Raw genomic sequence first — 22202 nt, 5'->3', positions numbered from 1 at the left:
TTTTTGTGCCTGGGTTATAAAAGTCAATTCCTAATTGGTTCTATTATAAATACATAAGAAACATTTATTAAACTGCAAAAAAATATATTGTTTTTGCAGAACATCCTGCAACACATTTTGTTATAGTTTTTCGATGAATATCTCATTGAGTCTCAACTAATTCAACATAGTTTGTGGCAGCCACAAAAACAAAGTAAGTATCACACAATTAAAGAGGAATAACACTTTCAAACCAGGAACACCAGCCCCTTTAAACACATTTTGACAAGAAAGACCTTGTGATAAGTTGGAAATGACTTGTAGGCACTCAACAACAAAAATGTGGATAGTCTAGTTCAGAATAAAAAGAAGCAAAATGCAGTCTTGTACTTTCATTGATTCGTTTTTCCTTCCTCTCTTTAATACAAAAACATTCAAGACTTGTTTCACTAGAGATAATTACAGAATTTCAGCCTTCAGATAACTTTCTCCTTGCTTTCCAAACAAGTCCTCCCCTCTAGTATGGAAAAAGACCCCAATCTCTCCCTTCCCCATTGATTTAATAATAATAATAATAATAATAATAATAATAATAATAATAATAATTGTTCTGGTATGGCTGTACGAGGAGCTCCAATTTTATTTGCTTTGTATTAAATGTTTGCTGGCAGTCCTAGGTTTCAGGGACTCTGCAGATAGGTGGCTTCCTTTGGGTTGCAGTCGTAGGGCAAGTCACTTGTCCATCATCGTTAAGTTTTGGTCCCGCCCCTTGCTCAGGGCAGTTGGGAAGGGAAGGGAGCCATTTTTAGTTAGTCTCAGCAAGGAAAGCTAATGTACAGGACGTGTGCAAGCATCCCTGTACAAAAGCTTCAACCCTTAAGACTTTCCGGGGGAAAACAGTCCTAAGAGCATCCAAGACTTTCCGGGGGGAAACAGTCTTAAGAGTCTCCAAAGATTTCCAGGGAAACAGCCCTAAAGTCCAAAGAACTCCAGCTGGAGAACATCTAAGTCTTTACTGGTAGGTCCACTTGACGTTTGAGAAGCAGTTCGACCCGGTAGTGGAGCCCACATCAGTAAGGGTTAGATTACAGTCAGCCTGGGAGAAGTAAAAAAGGGGACTTTCCTTTAAAGTAAAGAAGAAGTTATTGAAGACAGCTGCCTGTCCTTCGTGGGCAAGTTTAGGAAGCTACCAGTTGCATAAAATCCTGGAATCATTTGTTTAACTTTCTGAAGACAAGAGAAGTTTCTGTTTGATTGTTCATTAATAAAAGACTTTGTTATACTTCACAAGCCATCTAAAGACTATTTATGGTGGGAAACCTCTGAGAACTTGTCTTTGGGCCTCCTGGCTTCCCGCTGGGCAAAGGTTGCACGTCCTGTTCTAAAGGAAATTCTTTACAGGCCCGGCGCACGACAGAACAACAATAATACACTTTATTTATATTTTGTTCTATCTCTCCTAGGGGACTCAGAGTGGATTACAGTATACACACGTATAGGCAAACATTCGATGCTTTTATACAGTAACAGCAATGAAATAAAATACACAAACAAAGGCAACATTTTCCCTTTCCATCTCCAGTGTCTGGAGGTGATGCTCAACTCTGACCATGGGGAGGTGCTCTTGTTCATTTTTTCCATGCCAACAAGCCTGTTGTCCATAGACCCTCCTGGTCGTTTTTGCTGGCATGGCTGCATGGGTGCCATTTACTTTCCTGCCAAGGCAGTACCTATTGATCTACTCACATTGCATGTCTTTGAACTGCTACGTTGGCAGAAGCTATGCTAACAGCGGGAGCTCACCCCAACCCATGACTTTGAACTGCTGACCTTCCAGTCAGCAAGTTTTCTGCAGGTAGCGGTTTAACCCACTGTGCTACCGCTTTAGCTTTGTCATTATTCTTTCCTTGTCTTTTTTAGCTCCCAGTAGTGGGACTTTCTAGTTCTGCCAGAAGACCATGCCAGGTTTGTACTGCCTGCCAGCCTGGACTGCCCTTCCGCTACAGAGTTCGTGTGTCAAAGCCTGTGCCAATGGCTATTCCCTGGGCCTCACTGCCCACCTTACTTACATCAACTTGGAGCAGCAGCCTGTGGATGGTAAGGACATTTTTGGAGCTATAGTGACAGCTGACTGCGTACTTGCATTGGTGATAGATTTTTTTTTGTCGTGTCGGGAGTGACTTGAGAAACTGCAAGTCGCTTCTGGTGTGAGAGAATTGGCCGTCTGCAAGGACATTGCCCAGAGGATGCCCGGATGTTTTTGATGCGTTACCATCCTTGTGGGAGGCTTCTCTCATGTCCCCGCATGGGGAGCTGGATCTGATAGAGGGAGCTCATCTGCGCTCTCCCTGGGATTCGAACCTGTGACCTGTCGGTCTTAAGTCCTGCTGGCACAGGGGTTTAACCCACTGTGCCACCGTCTAATTTAATGGATATCGTGGTAGCTTTTTCACATCTTTTTCTTTCTTCTGCTTCAGATGCCTTGTGCTTATTGCCAGAGATATAGGATAGAGCATAACTAATTTAGTTCTTTGTTGACATGTTTCAGCCTTCATGCTCTGCCAAATGATGGATGACATCTGTTTATCACAACATGGTTTTCTCCATCTCTATATCTTGCATTTAGTGTGAGGAAATCCCATTGTGGGAGGGAAATAAGGGAGTTTAGAGAACAGGTATTACCTTTAACACATAGTTTGATCCTTAGGACATATTAAGCAATTTATTTGCATTTTATGGCATGGTCTGGCAATTGTCTATCTCAGACATCTCTCAGAGTCCTCGGTGGTGCAATGGGTTAAACCCTTGAGCCAGCGGGACGGAAGACTGACAGGTTGCAGGTTGGAGAGTGGGTTGAGCTCCCTCTGTCAGCTTCAACTGCCCATAGGGGGACATGAGAGAAGCCTCCCACAAGGATGGTAAAACCTAAAAACATCCGGGTGTCCCCTGAGCAACGTCCTTGCAGGTGGCCAACTTTCTCACACCAGAAACAACTTGCAGTTTCTTAAGTCACTGCTGACACAACAACAGAAAATCTCAAACATGAGTGTGCTGGTACAGCTGTACCAGGAGCTCCCACTTTATTTGCTTTGTATTAAATGTTTGCTTGCAGTCAGGGATTCTGCAGGAAGGTGGCTTCCTTTGGTTGCAGTCGTAGGGCAAGTCACCTGTCCATCATCATTAAGTTTTGGTTCCGCCCCTTGCTCAGGGCAATTGGGAAGGGAAGGGAGCCATTTTTTTAGTTAGTCTCAGCAAGGAAAGCTAATGTACAGGACGTGTGCAAGCTTCCCCTGTACAAAAGCTTCAACCCTTAAGACTTTCCAGGGGAGAACAGTCTTAAGAGTCTCCAAAGATTTCCAGGAAAACAGCCCTAAAGACCAAAGAACTCTAGCTGGAGAATATCTAAGCCTTTACTGGTAGGTCCACTCGGTGCTTCGAGACGCAGTTTGGCCTGGTAACGGAGCCCACATCAGTAAGGGTTAGATTACAGTCAGCCTGGGAGAAGTTAAAAAGGGGATTTTCCTTTAAAGTAAAGAAGAAGTTATTGAAGACAGTTGCCTGTCCTTCATGGGCAAGATTAGGAAGTCACCAGTTGCATAAAGCCTGGAAGCATTTGTTTAGCTTTATTGAAGACAAGAGAAGTTTCTGTTTGATTGTTCATTAATAAAAGACTTAGTTATACTTCACAAGCCATCTAAAGATCATTTGTGGTGGAAAACCTCTGAGAACTTCTCTTTGGGCCCCCTGGCTTCCCACTGGGCAAAGGTTGCACGTCCTGTTCTAAAGGAAATTCTTTACATGCCCAGCGCGCAACAGAACAATGAGCAAACTTTGTCCCTCAAGGTGTTTTGGACTTCAATTCCTACCGGCTGTTAGGAATGATGGGAGCTGAAGTCCAAAACACTTGGAGGGCTGAAGTTGTAGATTAAGCTGAGGTTATTCAGTTGTGCTATGTCTGTTTTGGGACCGGATGACATTGTGTGTCTCTTCTGCCATTGGGATTCAGCCTGGCTTCTTTTGCACAGGAGTATTTGTTTACCCACTGGAGGAGTCAGAAGTGGTCTCAAGCTTTGAAGCCACCACGGGAAGCAGGGCCTCCACTTTCCAGATCCAGAACCGGCCTCGGATGGAGGAGTGCTGCCTTGACTGCAATGCCAGCTGGAACCAGCCACTCCGCTGCACCAACGGTTGGTTGTGCGTTGCGACTGACAATGATGAAATGGACAAAAATGGGGCATAGAACTAGGGACTTCTGTGTCACTGGGGCAGTGAATTTGCTCCAGGTTTTAGTCTAAAACTTTAAAGGGGCTTTACCCCCTTTGGGAGATAGGGTTTAGTACACTGGCTACTTCAGGTATGGGCAAACTTTGGCCCTCCAGGTGTTTTGAACTTCAACTCCCATAATTTCTAACAATCGAAAGGCTGTTAGGAATTGTGGGAGTTGAAGTCCAGAACACCTGGAGCGCCAAAGTTTGCCCATGCCTGCTATATTCTATTGTCAATTCAATGAGCTATGTTGATCTGAGGCTCTGACATACAAATGGCAATGGTCTCTCCAATTTATCTGTTGAAGAGATTTCTCTAACTACCTCCTTTCTGTCTTCTGCCCAGGTCACTTAGTCCTTGATGAAGACTTGGCCCATTCCACGTTCATCATCAGCACCGGCCCCATTGGGCCCTCGGAGACCTTGACGGTGATCCTAAGCAGCAGCCAGGAGCTGGCCACGCTTCCGAACGGGGCGCTGCGTGTCCTCTTCCCATCCATTCTCATGCCCTTCATCGATACCAACCCCGAAAGTGAAAGTGAGGCAAGAGGCTTGTGTGACGACAGGTTGGCTCTATGGTGATTTTCATGGCTTTCTCCGAGTCTATGCTCAGCGGAGATAATAGGGGGGAAGGGGGATTGAGGAGCTTCCGGGGACTGCTAAGAGCTTTACAAGCAGCTATGCCGTGGGTATGATGCTGAAGGAAAGAACATTCATACAGACCTTTACAGGTTCTTAATTTCAGCATCACATTGTCTAGATAGTCTTACGGTGGAGTTACCAGAGTGAAAACTGGGTGTGTCTCCTGTATCTTTAATGTAGAGGAGCAGAATATTAGGGGAAGGCCGACAGCAAAAAACCTTAATCAGAGTTGGGCAGTGTAGATCTTCACATAGAGAGTGATACCTTATTTGTGCTATGTGACTCTTGCATTGAATGGCAACACTGTGCAACTGAACCAAGGACCTAAAAGTGCTCCTGAATGAAAAACCAAATAAATCCAACTCTGTTTTGGTAGCTGAACTGAATATGTGTCGCAGCTCAGAGTAGAGTCACCTTGCTCCCAAACCTCAAACCACACAAAGGCTGAAGGTTTTGTAGTTTATTGAAGACAAGGAAAGTCTTAAATGCAAAGGTAAAGTTCCAAAAGTTCAATAGCAAACAGCATGAAGCATAATCCAAAAGACACCGAGCAAACAAGATTCCATGACAGCACGACAATCCCATGAAGCCAAGAACATTGCCCAAAAAGCCAAGGCAATCCAAAGAAGTTACCAGGTTAAACGCAGAAGTTGCACTGACAAAGGTTTGTCTTCAAACACCCCGTTTAATAGACTTTCTCAGCATGAATGCATTCCGTTGACCCCTAATCTCCCTCTTGTTAGCAAGCCCCACACTGCGGCGAACTTTGAATTGTAAGCGATCCTCCCTATCTAGATCTTCAGAGCTCTCAAGGTCAGATAGCTCATTAGGTGCCTGAGAACTGTCAGGCTGGGAGCCATCCTCCTCCAACGGTACCTGGCTAGTATCACTAACATCAGAAACATCATCTGAAACATTCCTTGCCATGGGAAACTGAACCTCTTCAGTTTCTTCATCATAAACAACAGGAACATCTTCATGAATCTGAATCCCATCATCTCCTTCCTGAGGCTCCAGCTGGGCCACAACATTATGGATGTTCCATATTTGATGCAAACATTTAGTTTTTCGTACAGAGGGCGGAGTGTCCCTACTTCGTGGATTTTCACTTATCGCAGGTGGTCCTGGAGCAGAACACCTGCAATAAGTGAGGGAACACTGTATCTTCTTCTTGATTCTTTCTCTCATAACAAGTTCACAAAGCCATAACTGGTGTGTCGAGAAAGAAGAACTGGTGGAGCTGTGCACAATTCAGCATAACGACAAAATTATTGAGCTAAAATAAAGATAAAGGTTTCTCCTTGACATTAAGTCTAGTTGTGTCTGACTTTGGGGGGTGGGGCTCATCTCCATTTCTAAGTAGAAAAGCCAGTGTTGTCCGTATATGCCTCCAAAGTCATGTGGCCAGCATAACTGCATGGAGCGCCGTTACCTTCCCACAAAAGCAGTACCTTTTGCTCTACTCACATTGGCATGTTTTCAAACTGCTAGGTTGGCAGAAGCTGCGGCTAACAGCGGGAACTCACTCAGCTCTCTGGATTCAAACTGCTGACCTTTTGGTCAGCAAGTTCAGCAGCTCAGCAGTTTAACTCTCGGCACTTACTGGGGACTCAAAAATTTCAGGACAGATTACAGTATTTTGGCAATGATCTTTAATGGTTAAACCACAAAAGCATTACCTATTGCTCTACTCACTTTGGCATGTTTTCGAACTGCTAGGTTGGCAGGAGCTAGGGCTAACAGTGGGAGCTCAACCTGCTCTCTGGATTTGAGCCATCAACTTTTCGGTCAGCAAGTTCAGCAGCTCAGTGGTTTAACCATTAAAGACCTTTGTAAAACCTATTTGCCTCCAGATCTGACGAATTTCAGTTCCACAATCCCTTAACTGTTATGGAGGGCATTTTGGGGGTAATGGTACTATAATACATTAGACCCCCAGGTGGCGCAGTAGGTTAAACCCACTGAGCTGCTCAACTTGCTGACCGTAAGGTTGGCGGTTCAAATCTGGTGAGCTCCCACTGATAGCCCTAGCTCCTGCCAACCTAGCAGTTCGAAAACATGCAAGTTTGAATAGATCAATAGGTACTGCTTCTGTGGGAAGGTAATGGTGCTCCATGCAGTCATGCTGGCCGCATGACCTTGGAAGTGTCTATGAACGACACCAGCTCTTCGGTTTAGAAATGGAGATGAGCACCACCCCCCGGACATGACTAGACTTAGTGTCAGGGGAAACTTTTGCCTTTACTACTATAATATTACACCCAATTCAATTCCAACTCAATCCTAAATTGTATTTAGCATGTCTTTGAAAAGCAGGGATTTGACAATTAAGAAAAAACTTTTATAAAATGGCCTTATAAATAAAACCTCCTTCAGTAGAATCTACCATGTCATAGAATCATAGAATCATAGAGTTGGAAGAGACCTCATGGGCCATCCAGTCCAACCCCATTCTGCCAAGAATCAGGAATATAGCATTCAAATCACCCCTGACAGATGGCCATCCAGCCTCTGTTTAAAGGTTTCCAAAGAAGGAGCCTCCACCACACTCCGGGGCAGAGAGTTCCACTGCTGAACAGCTCTCACAATCAAGAAGTTCTTCCTAATGTTCAGATGGAATCTCCTTTCTTGTGCTAGTGTTCAGCTACATAAAGGATTTCCCTTAACCTCCAAAAAATCATTTTCCAGCATTTTGCGGGGATGTTGCATTTTTATGGATTTGGGGAACTAAGGAATTTACCAAAGGATTACGGTGAGATTTCCCTATTTTTAAAAAAATATATTATTTCTCTTTAAGTTGTGTTTGCATTTCTATATGCACAAACCTAACCACACAGAGGAAAAATAGCCCATAAACATTTTAGTTTAGCCCACTTTTGGAGATCTCTTTATAGACCATGGGATGAACAGCAAAGGTTCATCTTATTTCAGAATGAAGAGGTCTCCCAGGTCCAACTGCGCTGAATCCAGGTATGGTTCACGTCAAGTGGCATTCATGTGTGTCTTTGCTTTCTTCTTCAGCTCCACCAGCTGCTTTGGATCTGCCAGTATGAAGAGTGAGCAGTCATTCCTGGTGCCTCCCAAGGAGACTGACGTCTTTCGGGGAGAGGTTTACAATCCTTTTCCCTACGAGTTCACCTTTGAGATGCTGGTTAAGGGGCCCTGTTTGCTGGCAGGTAGGATATATAGGGCCTAGCCCTCTTCTGTTTCTCTCTCTGCATGCTAACTCATGGACATAGAGGCAAAGGCAATTAGGAATGTCTCAACATCCACTAAGATTTTGTTACCCAACTGTTTCTCCCAGTGAAACATCAGTCTGGCCGATAAAGCTGTATCTTTCAACAGATTGGCACATCGTTTAGAGATGTACTTGACATCCTCCTACATGTTACAGGTGTACTGAGACCCCTTCTGCACTTCCATATATGTACTTTATTGTGATGTAATTTTTCATTGTTTTGTATTTCATTTTGCTGTATTGTATTTTTGGGCTTGGCGTCATGTTAGCCGCCCCGAGTCCCCTTTGGGGAGATGGTGGTGGGGTATAAATAAAGATTATTATTATGATTGATATCGAGCTAGAATTTGGAGGCTCCTGCCCATGAGAGAGGAGCCCTTAGACCCACCAAAGAGAGTCCGAAACCCTTGGCAAGCGAAAGAGGAGAAAGGCCCAGAATTTTCCCTGATTTTTCCCAAATAAATCTCACCAAGGTTGAAGAAAAGCCATCGAGGTTTATTTAGTGATCCTGCTGAAAAGGATGGAGAGCTGCAATCATTAGCCAGCAGAGCATAAAGAAATACATTTGATACAGCCATATTTTTAGTAAATTCAAAGTTGCAGAGTTCAAACTTCCCGCCCTGGCCTCCCTGCTGTCCTCCACTGTGATTGGACAATGGGCAAACAGCTGGGAGGTGGCCCTCCCATCCCCGGCGCCTTCGGACCAATCAGGAAGCTCCAGTGGTCCGTAGGATCCAATGGGGAAGCTCCTGCTGCCCAGCGGCGGCAGCAAATCAGGAGAGAGGAAGGCAGGATAATAGAACACAAAGGAATCTATGAATGAAGTCTGAAAAAAATGCCATGTGGCCTGCGAGACAAAGAGGGAGTCTCAAGCAAGCCTGATCTATTGTGCTTTGATTGGAATGAATCAACATGTGTAAAGGAAAGTCTGGATTTTACTAGCCAGCAAACAGTACAATGAGGGCGAAACTGGGGTGAATGTTCCTTAGTGGGAAGTTAGTTAAATCAACCAGTGCGTAGGTGGGGGCTTTTCGAGGGTCCCCTGACCTCCAGGTAGAAAAATGATTAGGGGTCTGCCAGGGGGCAAGCAAAGGGAATTGTGGATTGGGGTCTTTGGAATGTCTGAAGGGAATGAAAAAGGTCAAGGGAAGGCCACTAGCACAAAGGTGTATGTATATATATATATGTGTGTGTGTGTGTGTGTGTGTGTGTGTGTGTGTGTGTGTGTATAGGGTTGATGTTGCAGGAACCATATGCTTATAATTCATAACAGGAAAAGTCCAAAGGATTTCACTGAGCTAGTCAAGGGAGTCCTGCAGACTTGTCCTTGGCCCTTGGAAAACTGTAAGTTACTACCCCTTATTGAGGGGGACGGGACATGCTCGGCTTCATTATTATTATTGCCATTTTGCAATAAATTCTCCCTAGAAGCCAAGATGACGACTGAGGCTGTCATATTTTGGCATACCATGAAAAGACATGACTTGTTACAAAGCTTGGCAACATGGAAGGCAATAGAAAATGCACATTAGTCTGTTGTGCATCAGTCAGTTTGCTGGCTTCACTATGTAGTAACCTAACAGTAGCCTTTTACTGGCTATGAATGTTAACAGGACTTCCAAATTTTGATTCTGGAAGATATGGGTTCATATACAAAGACCCTACCAGGATTCTTATCATAATTATATGAAAGCCTCATTGCTGCGCCTATATTCGTTTCTAACTTGTGAAAACTACGAGAAAGGAATTAAGAGGATGGAGGCAAGAGCAGCTATGGAGAGCCTAGAGCATATGCTTCAAACATGCAAGGGAAGTAATCCCATTAGGACTTGGCTTAATTCCCATCTCTTCAAGAGATACAGCATTCACAGCATAGTAAAAATGTCTTTCTGTGTTGAGGAATGGCTGCTTTGGGGTTTAGTAAAAAAAAAAATCTGCGATGAAATGTTGACCAGCTCCATAAAAGCACTGTAAATATGCTGGAAAATAGGTACTTCTCTTTTAATAACAAACAAACAATGCAACTACAAACACAGACAGAGCTGAGCTAGAGAGGAATCCTATGTTGTGACCACAATATTGCAATCTTTAGACATTTTGGAATTATTTGCCAAAGAGTAGTAAGAAGTCCACAGGAGCTGAGGATAAAAACGTATGGGGGATAGAAAGGGACATTCAAGTAAATGGTAAGCACCTGGGCTTACCATGGTCAACATTGACACTGAAATTCAACACTGCCTGAGCTCTGCAAGTGCAGCATTTTTCCGAATGAAGCAGAGAGCGTTTGAGGACATCCGTAGGGATACCAAGGGGTTTGTTTATAAAGCTATTGTTCTCCCAACCCTGCTATATGCCTGCGACATGTGGACTGTCTACAGATATCACATGCAACTTCTGGAACGATTCCATCAGCGCTGCCTTTGAAAAATCCTGCAAATCTCTTGGGAAGACAGGTGGACAAACGTCAGCGTGCTGGAAGAAGCAAAGACCACCAGCATTGAAGCAATGGTCCTCCGCCATCAACTCTGCTGGACCGGCCACGTTGTCCAGATGCCCGACCACCGTCTCCCAAAGCAGTTGCTCTATTCCGAACTCAAGAACGGAAAATGGAATGTTGGAGGACAGGAAAAGAGATGTAAAGACGTGCTCAAAGCCAACCTTAAAAACTCTCGCATAGACACTAAGAACTGAGAAGCCCTGGCCCTTGAGCACTCCAGTTGGAGGTCAGCAGTGAGCAGCAGTGCTGCAGATTTTGAAGAGGCACGAATGGAGGGCGAAAGGGAGAAACGTGCCAAGAGGAAGGTGCATGATGCCAACCCCGACCGGAACCACCTCCCACCTGGAAACCGATGCTCTCACTGTGGGAGAAAATGCATATCAAGAATAGGGCTCCACAGTCACCTACGGACCCACCCTCAGGATACTACACTTGGAGGACCATCATCCTCGGACTATGAGGGATCACCTAGGTAAGTAAGTAAGTCTTGTGGCCAAATGTGGTGTCAATTCGTCCAGTGGTTTTTGAGTTCTGTTAATCCCATAAACGAACATTACATTTTTATTTATATAGATGTCATATAAACTCAGAGGTTTCTCATTGTGTTTGTGCGACACACCTACACCCTGCGTCCAACACACGAATGTGTCACTACACACACTTTGGAAAGCTCTGCTCTAGCAGCACATCTTTGCACCTTCACGTAATCTCCTTACAATAGACTTTGAAGTTTGTGAAGCAGCACTTCCTCAGCATAACACAGGAATATCTCCTTCCATCTGGCAAGTTTTAGAGGACGTGATACCTTCCGCATATGGTGGAAATGATTGAGTCCTGTCTCTTTCTTCTCTCCTCCCTTTGTGTATGTTTTTGCAGGACTGGAGAGCCCGTCCCACGCCCTTCGAGCTGATGCGAATCCATTTGCAAGCTCTGCCTCAACGATATGCATTACGTTGGCAGAGCAGCACAAATGTGATCGGAACCTGGAGATTATCTTGTATCCATGTGGTAAGAGAAACATTTGACACTGGGAGAAGCTGTAAACTTGATGCCTATTCCATAAATTGTTGCCGTGGTAGTTAAAATAGAATACAATTGTGTAGTATGCAAGAGTCCCTGAGACTGGTGGAGAGAAAACTCCTGTACTTCAGTGGTTGTGTAGATGTGAAAAATGTCAGCTGTTGCTTGTCAGACACCAGCTGAAATTATCTCTTCCAAATGCTATATACTCGTGTATAGGTCAACCTCATGGATGATTGAAGAGCAGGTTATGGGGGCCAATTATGGATTTTGATATGACCTATGGATAACAGAATGTAACAAAATTTGATTTTTTTTCTGTTCCTGGTCTAAAAGTGTTGATCCTGTTTAATTGTGTAATACTTACTCGGAAAGTAATTGTTCTACGTACTCCAGAAACTTTGATTTTGTCTCTGCCACAAACGATGTTGAATTGGTGGAGACTTGATGAGATATGAATTGGAAAACTATAGCAAAATGTGCTTCCAGGAACTGCGGAACTCTCCGCTGCGGGTCAGACCAACTTGAAAGCGGGGGCCTTCGCTGCCCTTGATGACAGTATTACATAGTGTAATAAGTCAAGAGTCATTCAACAAAGATCCTTGACGTTGCCTTGGGCTGCTGCTGCCATTTCCCTATTCACACATTCAAAGAAGTACTGGCTTTTTTAGTAGACTCTTCTCTACAGTTCCATTTTGGTGGGAAGCCTTAGCATTGAATGGTTGTGTGGTTAAAGTGCGAAGTAGGGAACCCTGCACAGACGGTCAGTCAGTGCGACTTAAGCAACGTGCAGTCATTGAATTCTTGACAGCAGAAGGTGTCACTCCAAAGGAGATTCATCAGAGAATGCAAGCTATTTATGGTGATTGTGTTAGAGCACAGGAGCCTAGTGTCTAGATCCAGGGAAGTAATGCTACCCCTCTATTCTGCTTTGGTTAGACCACACCTGGAATATTGTGTCCAACTCTGGGCACCACAATTGAAGAGAGATATTGACAAGCTGGAATGTGTCCAGAGGAGAGCGACTAAAATAATCAAGGGTCTGGAGAACAAGCCCTGTGAGGAGCGGCTTAAGGAGCTGGGCATGTTTAGCCTGAAGAAGAGAAGGCTGAGAGGAGATATGATAGCCATGTATAAATATGTGAGAGGAAGCCACAGGGAGGAGGGAGCAAGGTTGTTTTCTGCTTCCCTGGAGACTAGGACGCGGAACAATGGCTTCAAACTACAAGAGAGGAGATTCCATCTGAACATAAGGAAGAACTTCCTGACTGTGAGAGTCATTCAGCAGTGGAACTCTCTGCCCCGGAGTGTGGTGGAGGCTCCTTCTTTGGAAGCTTTGAAACAGAGGCTGGATGGCCATCTGTCAGGGATGATTTGAATGCAATATTCCTGCTTCTTGGCAGGGGGTTGGACTGGATGGCCCATGAGGTCTCTTCCAACTCTTTGATTCTATGATTCTATGTGAGTACTGTGTGTCATTGGGCGAGTAAGTTTAAAGATGTTGAGGTGACAAAAGTCATATGGGAAAACCAAGCCTTGGCGTTATCCAAAGTCACAAACTGACTACATGTGTGGGATCTGAACACAGCTCCATTTGTGATGTGCTGACCTCATTGTGAATCTCTAACAACGTTACCATTTTTTCCTCTCGAGAACCACATTATCCACACCTCATCATTGAAGAGGGTGCCATGACGTATCATGAGTATGAGACGCACATCAGGAACCGGCGGGATTACGCTCGTATTGCCAAGAAAGACAATGATGGGGAGAGACAGGTAAGCTGCAGAGCGGAGGAACTCCAGAGGTGTATTCCTGCATGACAGGGGATTGGACTGGATGGATAGCCCTTGCGATCTCTTCCAGCTCTTATCTTTCTCAGTCCCAGAGAAAGGCAAAAGCAAATCCCCTTTGGAAATGTTCTGCCAAGAAAACTCCATGATAGCTTTGTTTTAGGGCTGCCAAAAGTCAGAAATGTTTTGGAGGCTCACAAAGAAAAGAAAACTGCAGTAGAGCCCTCCTGGGATTGTAACACATTAGAATGCACCCAGACAAAGCATGATTTAATTTTTGTGTGCCGCCACTGCAATTATTGAATGGCTTCCTGAAGGGGGTCTGTTCAGCTTCTCTGTGATTTAATTAACTAATTGCTGTTCAGCAGTGAGAAATACAGTATTGAAAAGTTTTAAAGCAAAAGGCGTTAACTTCCCTGATTCTTTTCTTCTTTGCTCCCAGGTGTCCTTTGTCCAGAAAAGATTCCACAAAGACATTTTCCACAATCCTGTCCTGATGCTGAATTTCTGCCCTGAGATGGGCAGCGTTTCCACCGATTTCCACACTGTCTCTCGGGAAATATTCTTCCTCATTGACCGGAGTGGCAGCCTAAATGACCTCTGCCTTGATGGCATCAAGGTAAAAAAAATAATAATAACTAGCTGTCCCCTGCCACGCGTTGCTGTGGCCCAGTCTGTTGATCTGGAAAATAAAGTAATGAAGAAGTGTTGGTTTCTGATATATGTAATTTCTTTATGCTTATGGGTAAACAGTATTTCTTGCTGGTTTTTTTTGTCAGTGTTGATGTGGAGAGTTTCTGTTTTGCCCAGCCTGAAACATGCAAGATATCATTGTCCTTCTTTAAGGGTCCCCTTCAAATCTATGATACTCTATCTCTCTCTGTGTGAATCATATCTATCTATCTATCTATCTATCTATCTATCTATCTTTCTATCTCTATCACCATCTCTATATCTATATCTATATCTATATCTATGGCTGGATGGCTCTTTATCAGGAGGACTTTTCTTACGTTATCAGGAGGATTACATTTTCTTGCCCTGATGAAGGGAGTTGGATTGGATAGCCTTAAGTATTTTCTGATGATCATGGGGGTTCTGTGTGGGAAGTTTGCTCCGATTCTGTCGTCTGTGGGGTTCAGAATGCTCTTTGATTGTAGGTGAACTGTGAATCCCAGTGACTACAACTCCCAAATGTCAAGGTCTATTTTCCCCAAACTCCATCTGTGTTCATATTTGGGCGTATTGAGCGCTTGTGCCAAGTTTGGTCCAGATCCATCATTGTTTGAGTCCACAGAGTTCTTTGGATGGAGGTGAACTACAACTCCCAAACTCAAGGTAAATGCCCACCAAACCCTTCCAGTATTTCTGTTGGTCATGGGATTTCTGTGTGCCAAGTTTGGTTCAATTCCATCGTTGATGGAGTTCAGAATGCTCTCTGATTGTAAGTGAACTATAAATCCCAGGAACTACAATTCCCAAATGACAAAATCATAATTTTTGACTGATGGTCACTCCTTGTGTTGTGAGATGTTTTGTTGCCAAATTTGGTGTGATTTTGTTCATTGGTTCTTTTGTTTTTAAGGTACTCATTATGCACAGAGCATTTTTATATATAGAGATGTAGAAAACATGTGTTGTCGGAGGCTTTCATGGTTGGAATCACTGGGTTGCTGTGAGTTTTTTGGGCTCTATGGCCACGTTCCAGCAGCATTCCTTCATGTGCTATCAGCTATAGCAGAACACTTGGTAAACCAACCTGGCCACAAAATATTATTTGACAACACAGAAATTCTGGACCACTCTGACAACTGCTATGCCAAACAACACATATAAGCCGTTGAAATACTCAAGCATGTAGACAATTTCAACAGAAAGGAGGAAACCATGAAAATGAACAAAATCTGGCTACCAGTATGAAAAACCACCAGAATCAAGACAGTAAATAAGGAACACCACTCACAAACAGGGGAACTCCAGACAGCAAACAATAATAGAATCATAGAATCAAAGAGTTGGAAGAGACCTCATGGGCCATCCAGTCCAACCCCATTCTGCCAAGAAGCAGGAATATTGCATTCAAATCACCTCTGACAGATAGCCATCCAGCCTCTGTTTAAAAACTTCCAAAAAAGGAGCCTCCACTCACTCCGGGGCAGAGAGTTCCACTGCTGAACTGCTCTCACAGTCAGGAAGTTCTTCTTCATGTTCAGATGGAATCTCCTTTCTTGTAGTTTGAAGCCATTGTTCTGTTTCCTAGTCTCCAAGGAAGCAGAGAACAAGCTTGCTCCCTCCTCCCTGTGGCTTCCCCTCAAATTTTATACATGGCTATCATATCTCCTCTCAGCCTTCTCTTCTTCAGGCTAAACATGCCCAGCTCCTTAAGCCGCTCCTCATAGGGCTTGTTCTCCAGACCCTTGATCATTTTAGTCACCCTCCTCTGGACACATTCCAGCTTATCAATATCTCTCTTCAATTGTGGTGCCCAGAATTGGACACAATATTCCAGGTGTGGTCTAACCAAAGCAGAACAGAGGGGTAGCATTACTTCCCTAGGTCTAGACACTAAGCTCCTATTGATCAAGTGCCAGTTAATCAAGGGCCATGGGGGGAAAAAGTAGGTTCCCACATGGGGGAGAGATAGGGGATTATGGGATCATTCCCAGCTGGTGTACTTGGCAAAACTATGAATTCCTTGATTTTGAACTATCTTTTACAAAGTCCTGGGGTGGGGAGGGGGGTGTCACCTCCGATCTCAACATGCTCAAACAGGGAGTATTTTCAGGAATGTCTTTTTGAGAAAATGCAGCTCCCTCCCCACCAGTAAACGTGGCCTCTTAACCCAGAATATTCATCCATTGCTGCCCTAGAGCTACTTCTCTTAATTTTATATACACCATTGAGAATCATTCTTCCGGATGATTTCAGGAGGCATGATTTACCTTCAGATCAGAGTGTATAATTTCCCCGCATCTCCTTTTAGATGGAACAAAAAGCAAAGCTTGGAATGGAAAGAAACTTGTGGCTAATTATAGATTCCTCAGGGGATGGGGGAGCGGAGAAGGTGGCATTCATCTCCATGCTTCGTGAAATTTTACTTTAGCTGCACTTCATATCAGCTTGGATTGCAGCCAATCTTGTGTGATGGATGGTCTGTGAAGAAAAGAAAGAGCATTCCTGCTTACACATGTTTACCTTGATGTAGTGGTTCTCAACCTTCCTAATGCCACGAACCTTTTAATACAGTTCCTCATGTTGTGGTGACCCCTAACCATAACATTATTTTCGTTGCTACTTCATACCTCTCCTTTTGCTACTGTTATGTATTGTAATGTAAATATCTGATATGCAGGATGGATTTTCATTCACTGGACCAAATTGGGCACAAAAACCCGAAACCCCAAATTTGAATACTGGTGGGGTTGGGGGGGGGGTTGATTTTGGGAGTTGGAGTTGCTGGGAATTGACATTCATGTCCAGTCGTCAACAAGGGAGATTGTAGTTCGCCTACAATCAAAGAGCATTCCGAACTCCACCAACGATGGAATTGAACCAAACTTGGCACACAGAACTCCCATGATCAACAGAAAATATTGAAAGCGTTTGGTGGGCATCGACGTTGAGTTTTGGAGTTGTAGTTCACCTACATCCAGAGAGCACCGTGGACTCAAACAATTATGGATCTGGACCAAACTTGCCATGGATACTCAATATGCCCAATTGGGAACACTGGTGGAGCTTGGGGAAAATAGACCTTGACATATGGGAGTTGTAGTTGTTGGGATTTATAGTTCAGTTACAATCAGAGCATTCTGAACCCCACCAATGATGGAATTGAACCAATCTTGGTATACAGAACTTCCAAGACCAACAGAAAATACTGTCAGTTCTTGTGGTTTTTTCGGGCTATAGGGCCATGTTCTAGAGGCATTTCTCCTGACGTTTCGCCTGCATCTATGGCAAGCATCCTCAGAGGTGAGGTCTGCTGGAACTGGGAAAAAAGAGGTTTATATATCTGTGGAATGACCAGGGTGAGACAAAGGGCTTTTTGTAAGTTGGGCTAGGTGTGAATCTTCGACAATACAGAAAATACTGTGTTTTCTGATAGTCTTTGGCAACCCTTTTGACACCCCCTCGTGACACACCAGAAGTCCCGACCCCTGGGTTGAGAAACGCTGCCTTGATGTCGTAAACAAATGTACCTTTCTATTAGCCAGCGCATGAGTAGTAGTATCTTTTAATTAACTCCAATGACTGTCTTTTTAAAAGTGTCTTAAGAAAGAAGTCAGCAACACTGTACAAAAACAGAAAGATCGTATTGACAGTGGAGACACGTTTTCAGGAAAGCGTAGAGTCAGTTCACGTATCAAACTCTTCTGCTGTCAAACTTGCTGACATAGTTTCTTGAGAAGTTGTGATGAATTGCCCAGAAATGTCATTTTGCACATCACTCTAGTCAGGTTTCTGAAGATTTTTCTGGTGATGCAGTCAGACAGAACTTGTAGAGTTCATGACAAATGGGTTTGCAACAGCTACAGTTGGGCTGGAAATGATCTTGCCACGCTCTTTGCTGTGGATTATCATATCTAGGTCATTTTCGCTTTGCATCTAGAAAAAAGTTGATCTGTTTCACTGCCTCCCGTTTGATAGTGGAAATTAAATGAGCAATGATGTTGCGAATGCATCAAAAATCTGTCAGGTACTGGCAAGAATTGACATTCATGTCCAGTCATGAACATGGGAGATTCTATGAATGCCTAAAAAGATGCTCTCCTTTCACTTGTGGGCCAAGATGTTTTTGTTCAAGTGTTATGAATAACTTTTCAATAACTTTACAGCATAGATTATTTTTATTGCAATTTTCCAGTAAGAGAAACGGTATCAGAACTTTTACACTTTTACACAAATAATGGCATTGAGCATACAGACATACAGATTCTGTGTAACTACATTGAATTCACAAACAACCTACAGTTACACTGACTAACAAACAAACGAAGGGGAATTATATTTTTACTCAGCATTCACATTACCCATTCTTTCATCCTCATGCATACGTCATGGTGTTGTTGTTGTTCATTCGTTCAGTCGTCTCCGACTCTTCGTGACCTCCTGGACCAGCCCACGCCAGAGCTCCCTGTCGACCGTCACCACCCCCAGCTCCCTCAAGGTCAGTCCAGTCACTTCAAGGATGTGATAGTAGCGGAATGAAAATCATGCATCATTCTTTACCAATCCACACACTGTCTTGCTAAAAAAAGATATGCCACACAGATGATCAGTAAAGAATCGGTAAAGTATATATGCAGAGCAACATATATACAGTCATGTGAACAGTTGTATTGACTCACACAATATCCTTTGAGAGAGAGATTCAAATGGTTCTTAGGTGTCCATGTGAAGGATTTTATTCCAGCAGCCCAGAAGCAGAAAATATACTAACTGCCTTGGCAAGCTCCTGCACAGTAAACCTAAACATGTAACTGTTGCCAAAACTCCCAGGCTCAGTTAGCCTCTTGGGCATGGCCCAAACAATCAGCTTTGTGCTTTGCATTTTTCACACTCACCAACTGATTTGTACATGCTCCAACAATCACCATTCTTCCTGCTGTCTCCTGGAGAAGAACATCTCTTAGACCAGACTACTTCCTTGCAAATCTGCCAGTTTTCCATTACTTTCCAAAACTTCTAAAATGCCAACACACCAAAATGCATCCTCTTTCCCTAAGAACAATGTCAATGATCAGCTCTGTATTTTCCATACAGCAGAAACTAACTCCATGCAAATGTATAATGTCCAAAATCACACTCCATTCTCTTCCCTTGAGAAAAGTGTCCACACTGCATTCCATTATAGATCTGATACTACCAAGGTACGCCATCTCTCTCCTTCCCAAGGAGCAGAGCATGGCAGGTGAACAGCGCAGGGGTCTGACACAATTTTTGGATTGCAATAAGGTATCTTATATTGCAATATTTGTTGCTGATGTTGTTCCAAAGAATGATAGAATTTTTTTCCAGACTGAAAAATCCTGGCTTCATGAGTTCCTGGACATATGGTATGTTGTAGACTCTCCTTAATTGGTGTTGGTAAATGTAAGGAGCCTTGTAAAGACTATAACCCCCATGAGATGGTTAAGTCCCTTGTAAAACTATAACTCGCATGATTCTGTAGTATTGAGTCAGGGCAGTTAAAATGGCATCAAACTGCAATAATTCTGCAGTGCAGATGCACCTGATATGATACATTTGCTGTGTAATAAACATTTTGGGGTGCCTGTTTATGCTGTGTAGTTATATGCCTTCCAGGTCATTTTGACTTTTGACAATCACATGATAGGATTTTCTTGGCAAGATTTACTTAGAGAGGGACTGCCTGAGAGAGTGTGACTTGCTCAAAATCACTCAATTTCTGTTGGGTTTCATCCCTGGACTGCACATGTCTTTTATGTCATCAAGCTTCCAGACCTCAATGAGTAGATAGAGATACGGTAGGATTAAGCTCCACATGCCTATGCATGTTTACCAAAAAGGGCTTTGTCTTTCATCCTCCTCCTTGCCACTGTCTCCTCTCCCTTTGAAAATATAGCAATGGAATCTCTGTGGGGGAACTTCCTTTTTAAAGGTATTTATTATTGCCTTGGGCTGTCCATGTGACCATCCTCCATTATCTCTTCTGCCTTTTCTTCCTTCCAATGGGGACACATTTTGCCTCTCTTTTTAGGCAAAATGTAGCTGCATGGATTTTTAAAAACTTTTTACCCTTTCACCTCTTTGGAACTTCTCCAACTTCTTTTCTATCTAGAATGTATTTCCTTTCCTTCAATAAATATTTTTGAACCTAATCCTGTGCCATCCTAAGAAAAGAAAGCTTATCCCAGTTTCACCACACGTAAAGTTTCTGCTGGTTATAAAGTTGACTTCAGGTATTCGGCTATATTTTTTGTTGGAATCACCCCGACTGAGGGTTATTTTGAGACTAACAGCTCAGATTCCCCAACAATTTCCACACCTGAGTGGGGATTCACCCTTAAAAACTGCATAGGCTTGTCCTGAACATGAGGATTTTAGGATTTGACATTGCGATGACACTGTACTTGGCTGCAATCTCATGGGATTTGTTTACTTCTTCACAGGACGCTCTCTTGGTGGCTGTGAAAAGTCTCCCTTCTGGCACCTTGTTGAATGTTGCTGGCTTTGGCTCCAGCATCAAGCCTCTCTTCTCCGCAAGCAAGCCCTGCAATAGCGTGAGTAATTGGAGATTATGTGGTTTCTTGTTCCCCCTGCTAACTGAATCTGGCCACAAGCTATGAGTCTGCAGGGATGCTGCACTTTTGGTCTGATGCTATTGTTGGATGGAAATGTTGCATCATCAGCCCTTGTGGTCGAAATCATACGCATGGATGACCTGGTTTCTAGCCAACAAAAGTTGCAAGGTGCGTGTTTTATAAGACTAGCATACATTGGGTTATTTTGCACAGGTTATTCTGCTGGAGATGAGAGAAGGCCATGTCTATGTAGGACCCTTTGGTTCAGTCACGTAATGTTTACAAACCTTGACATGGGGCAGGAATTGGCTTCTACCATACATACTTTACCTGTAATGAGCAGGAATTGAACTCATTTCCACTCTGCATTCAGGTCACATTATCTGCAGTCTTCAGGGTGAAGAATCAGAGTTAGTTCAACATAAAATGAATTCTTTTGGGCAGCGTTCACACCGGTCTGTGATCCACATTGGTGGTTCCTTTATAATAAAAGTCTGGGTCACTCTTGTGCTGTCACGCGCTGGGCCTATAGCAGTTGGCTTTTGAACAGGACGTGCTCTAAAACTGTGTGATGTATCGGCAAATAGTGCATGCAGATCTGAGTAGGGTGGCCTTTTGTCAGTGTGGATTGTTTTTAAGTGCAGGCCAAGGTCTTTAGGCACTGCACCCACTATTATTATTATTATTATTATTATTATTATTATTTATTATTATTATTATTATTATTATTATTATTATTATTATTATTACCCCACTTTATCTCTCCCAAAGAGAACTTAAATTGTGTACTAAATTGTGCACTAATGTATTGTTGTTATTATTATTATTATTATTATTATTATTATCAACAACAACAACCTCTGTGGATGCTTGCCATAGACGCAGGCAAAACGTCAGGAGAGAATGCCTCTAGAACATGGCGATATAGCCCGAAAAAATCTACAACAACCCAATAATAATAATAATAATAATAATAATAATAATACCCACCTCTCCCTGCACCTCAAGGCTGGGTAACAGGTACAACATCATTAAAATAAGAGATTATACAACAAGATACACAACATTAAAATACAAGTTAAAATCCACTGATGAAATGCAGATTAAAATTTGCAACTTCAAATTGACTGGCTGCTGAAAGAGATGGGTCTTCAGGTGGGTCTTACATTCCAACAGCTGTTGAATCTCGCCCGGCAGGTCATACCACAGTCTTAATGTCTTATGTTTCATGTCACTGCAATTTCCTCCTTGCAATATCAACTTTATAACCCTATTTCAGGGCCTAGTCCCATGGGATCACAAGTAGTTGTCCCTAAGCCTCAGCTTTTGTGTGTCATTGCGCCTGGGGGCTATAGCTCTTAGTGAAAGAGGCATGGACGTGACATCTTTCCCCAGGTGATTGCTTCTTGCCCTCCTTTAGGAAACTGGAACTCTCAAAAACCCAAACACTGCAGATAACTCAAAATAAGATTTTTTGATCACAAAGAGTTATTTCTCTAA

The 22202-nt window shown here is 43.3% G+C and overlaps 1 protein-coding gene across 4 annotated transcripts in view; it reads left to right on the top strand.

Annotated features, from left to right (window-relative positions):
* VWA5B2 (von Willebrand factor A domain containing 5B2) overlaps positions 1-22202 on the top strand; it is a 66385-nt gene that overhangs the window by 11218 nt on the left and 32965 nt on the right. For 3 of the 4 annotated variants that reach the window (XM_067466074.1, XM_067466075.1, XM_067466076.1), the window contains exons 2-9: positions 1900-2076; positions 4005-4166; positions 4591-4822; positions 7908-8062; positions 11498-11629; positions 13295-13419; positions 13877-14053; positions 20571-20681. In XM_067466074.1, coding sequence (XP_067322175.1) covers positions 1938-2076; positions 4005-4166; positions 4591-4822; positions 7908-8062; positions 11498-11629; positions 13295-13419; positions 13877-14053; positions 20571-20681 — 1233 coding nt within the window. In that variant the 5' untranslated portion in view covers positions 1900-1937. The remainder of the gene's footprint in view (positions 1-1899; positions 2077-4004; positions 4167-4590; positions 4823-7907; positions 8063-11497; positions 11630-13294; positions 13420-13876; positions 14054-20570; positions 20682-22202) is intronic. The other variant, XM_067466077.1, reaches the window with a different exon arrangement.

The sequence above is a fragment of the Anolis sagrei genome, chromosome 3, assembly GCF_037176765.1.
Source record: "Anolis sagrei isolate rAnoSag1 chromosome 3, rAnoSag1.mat, whole genome shotgun sequence".
NCBI classification, from domain to species: domain Eukaryota; kingdom Metazoa; phylum Chordata; class Lepidosauria; order Squamata; family Dactyloidae; genus Anolis; species Anolis sagrei.
The sequence above is the reverse complement of the archived record's forward strand: the minus strand, read 5'-3'. Positions and strand labels throughout refer to the sequence as shown.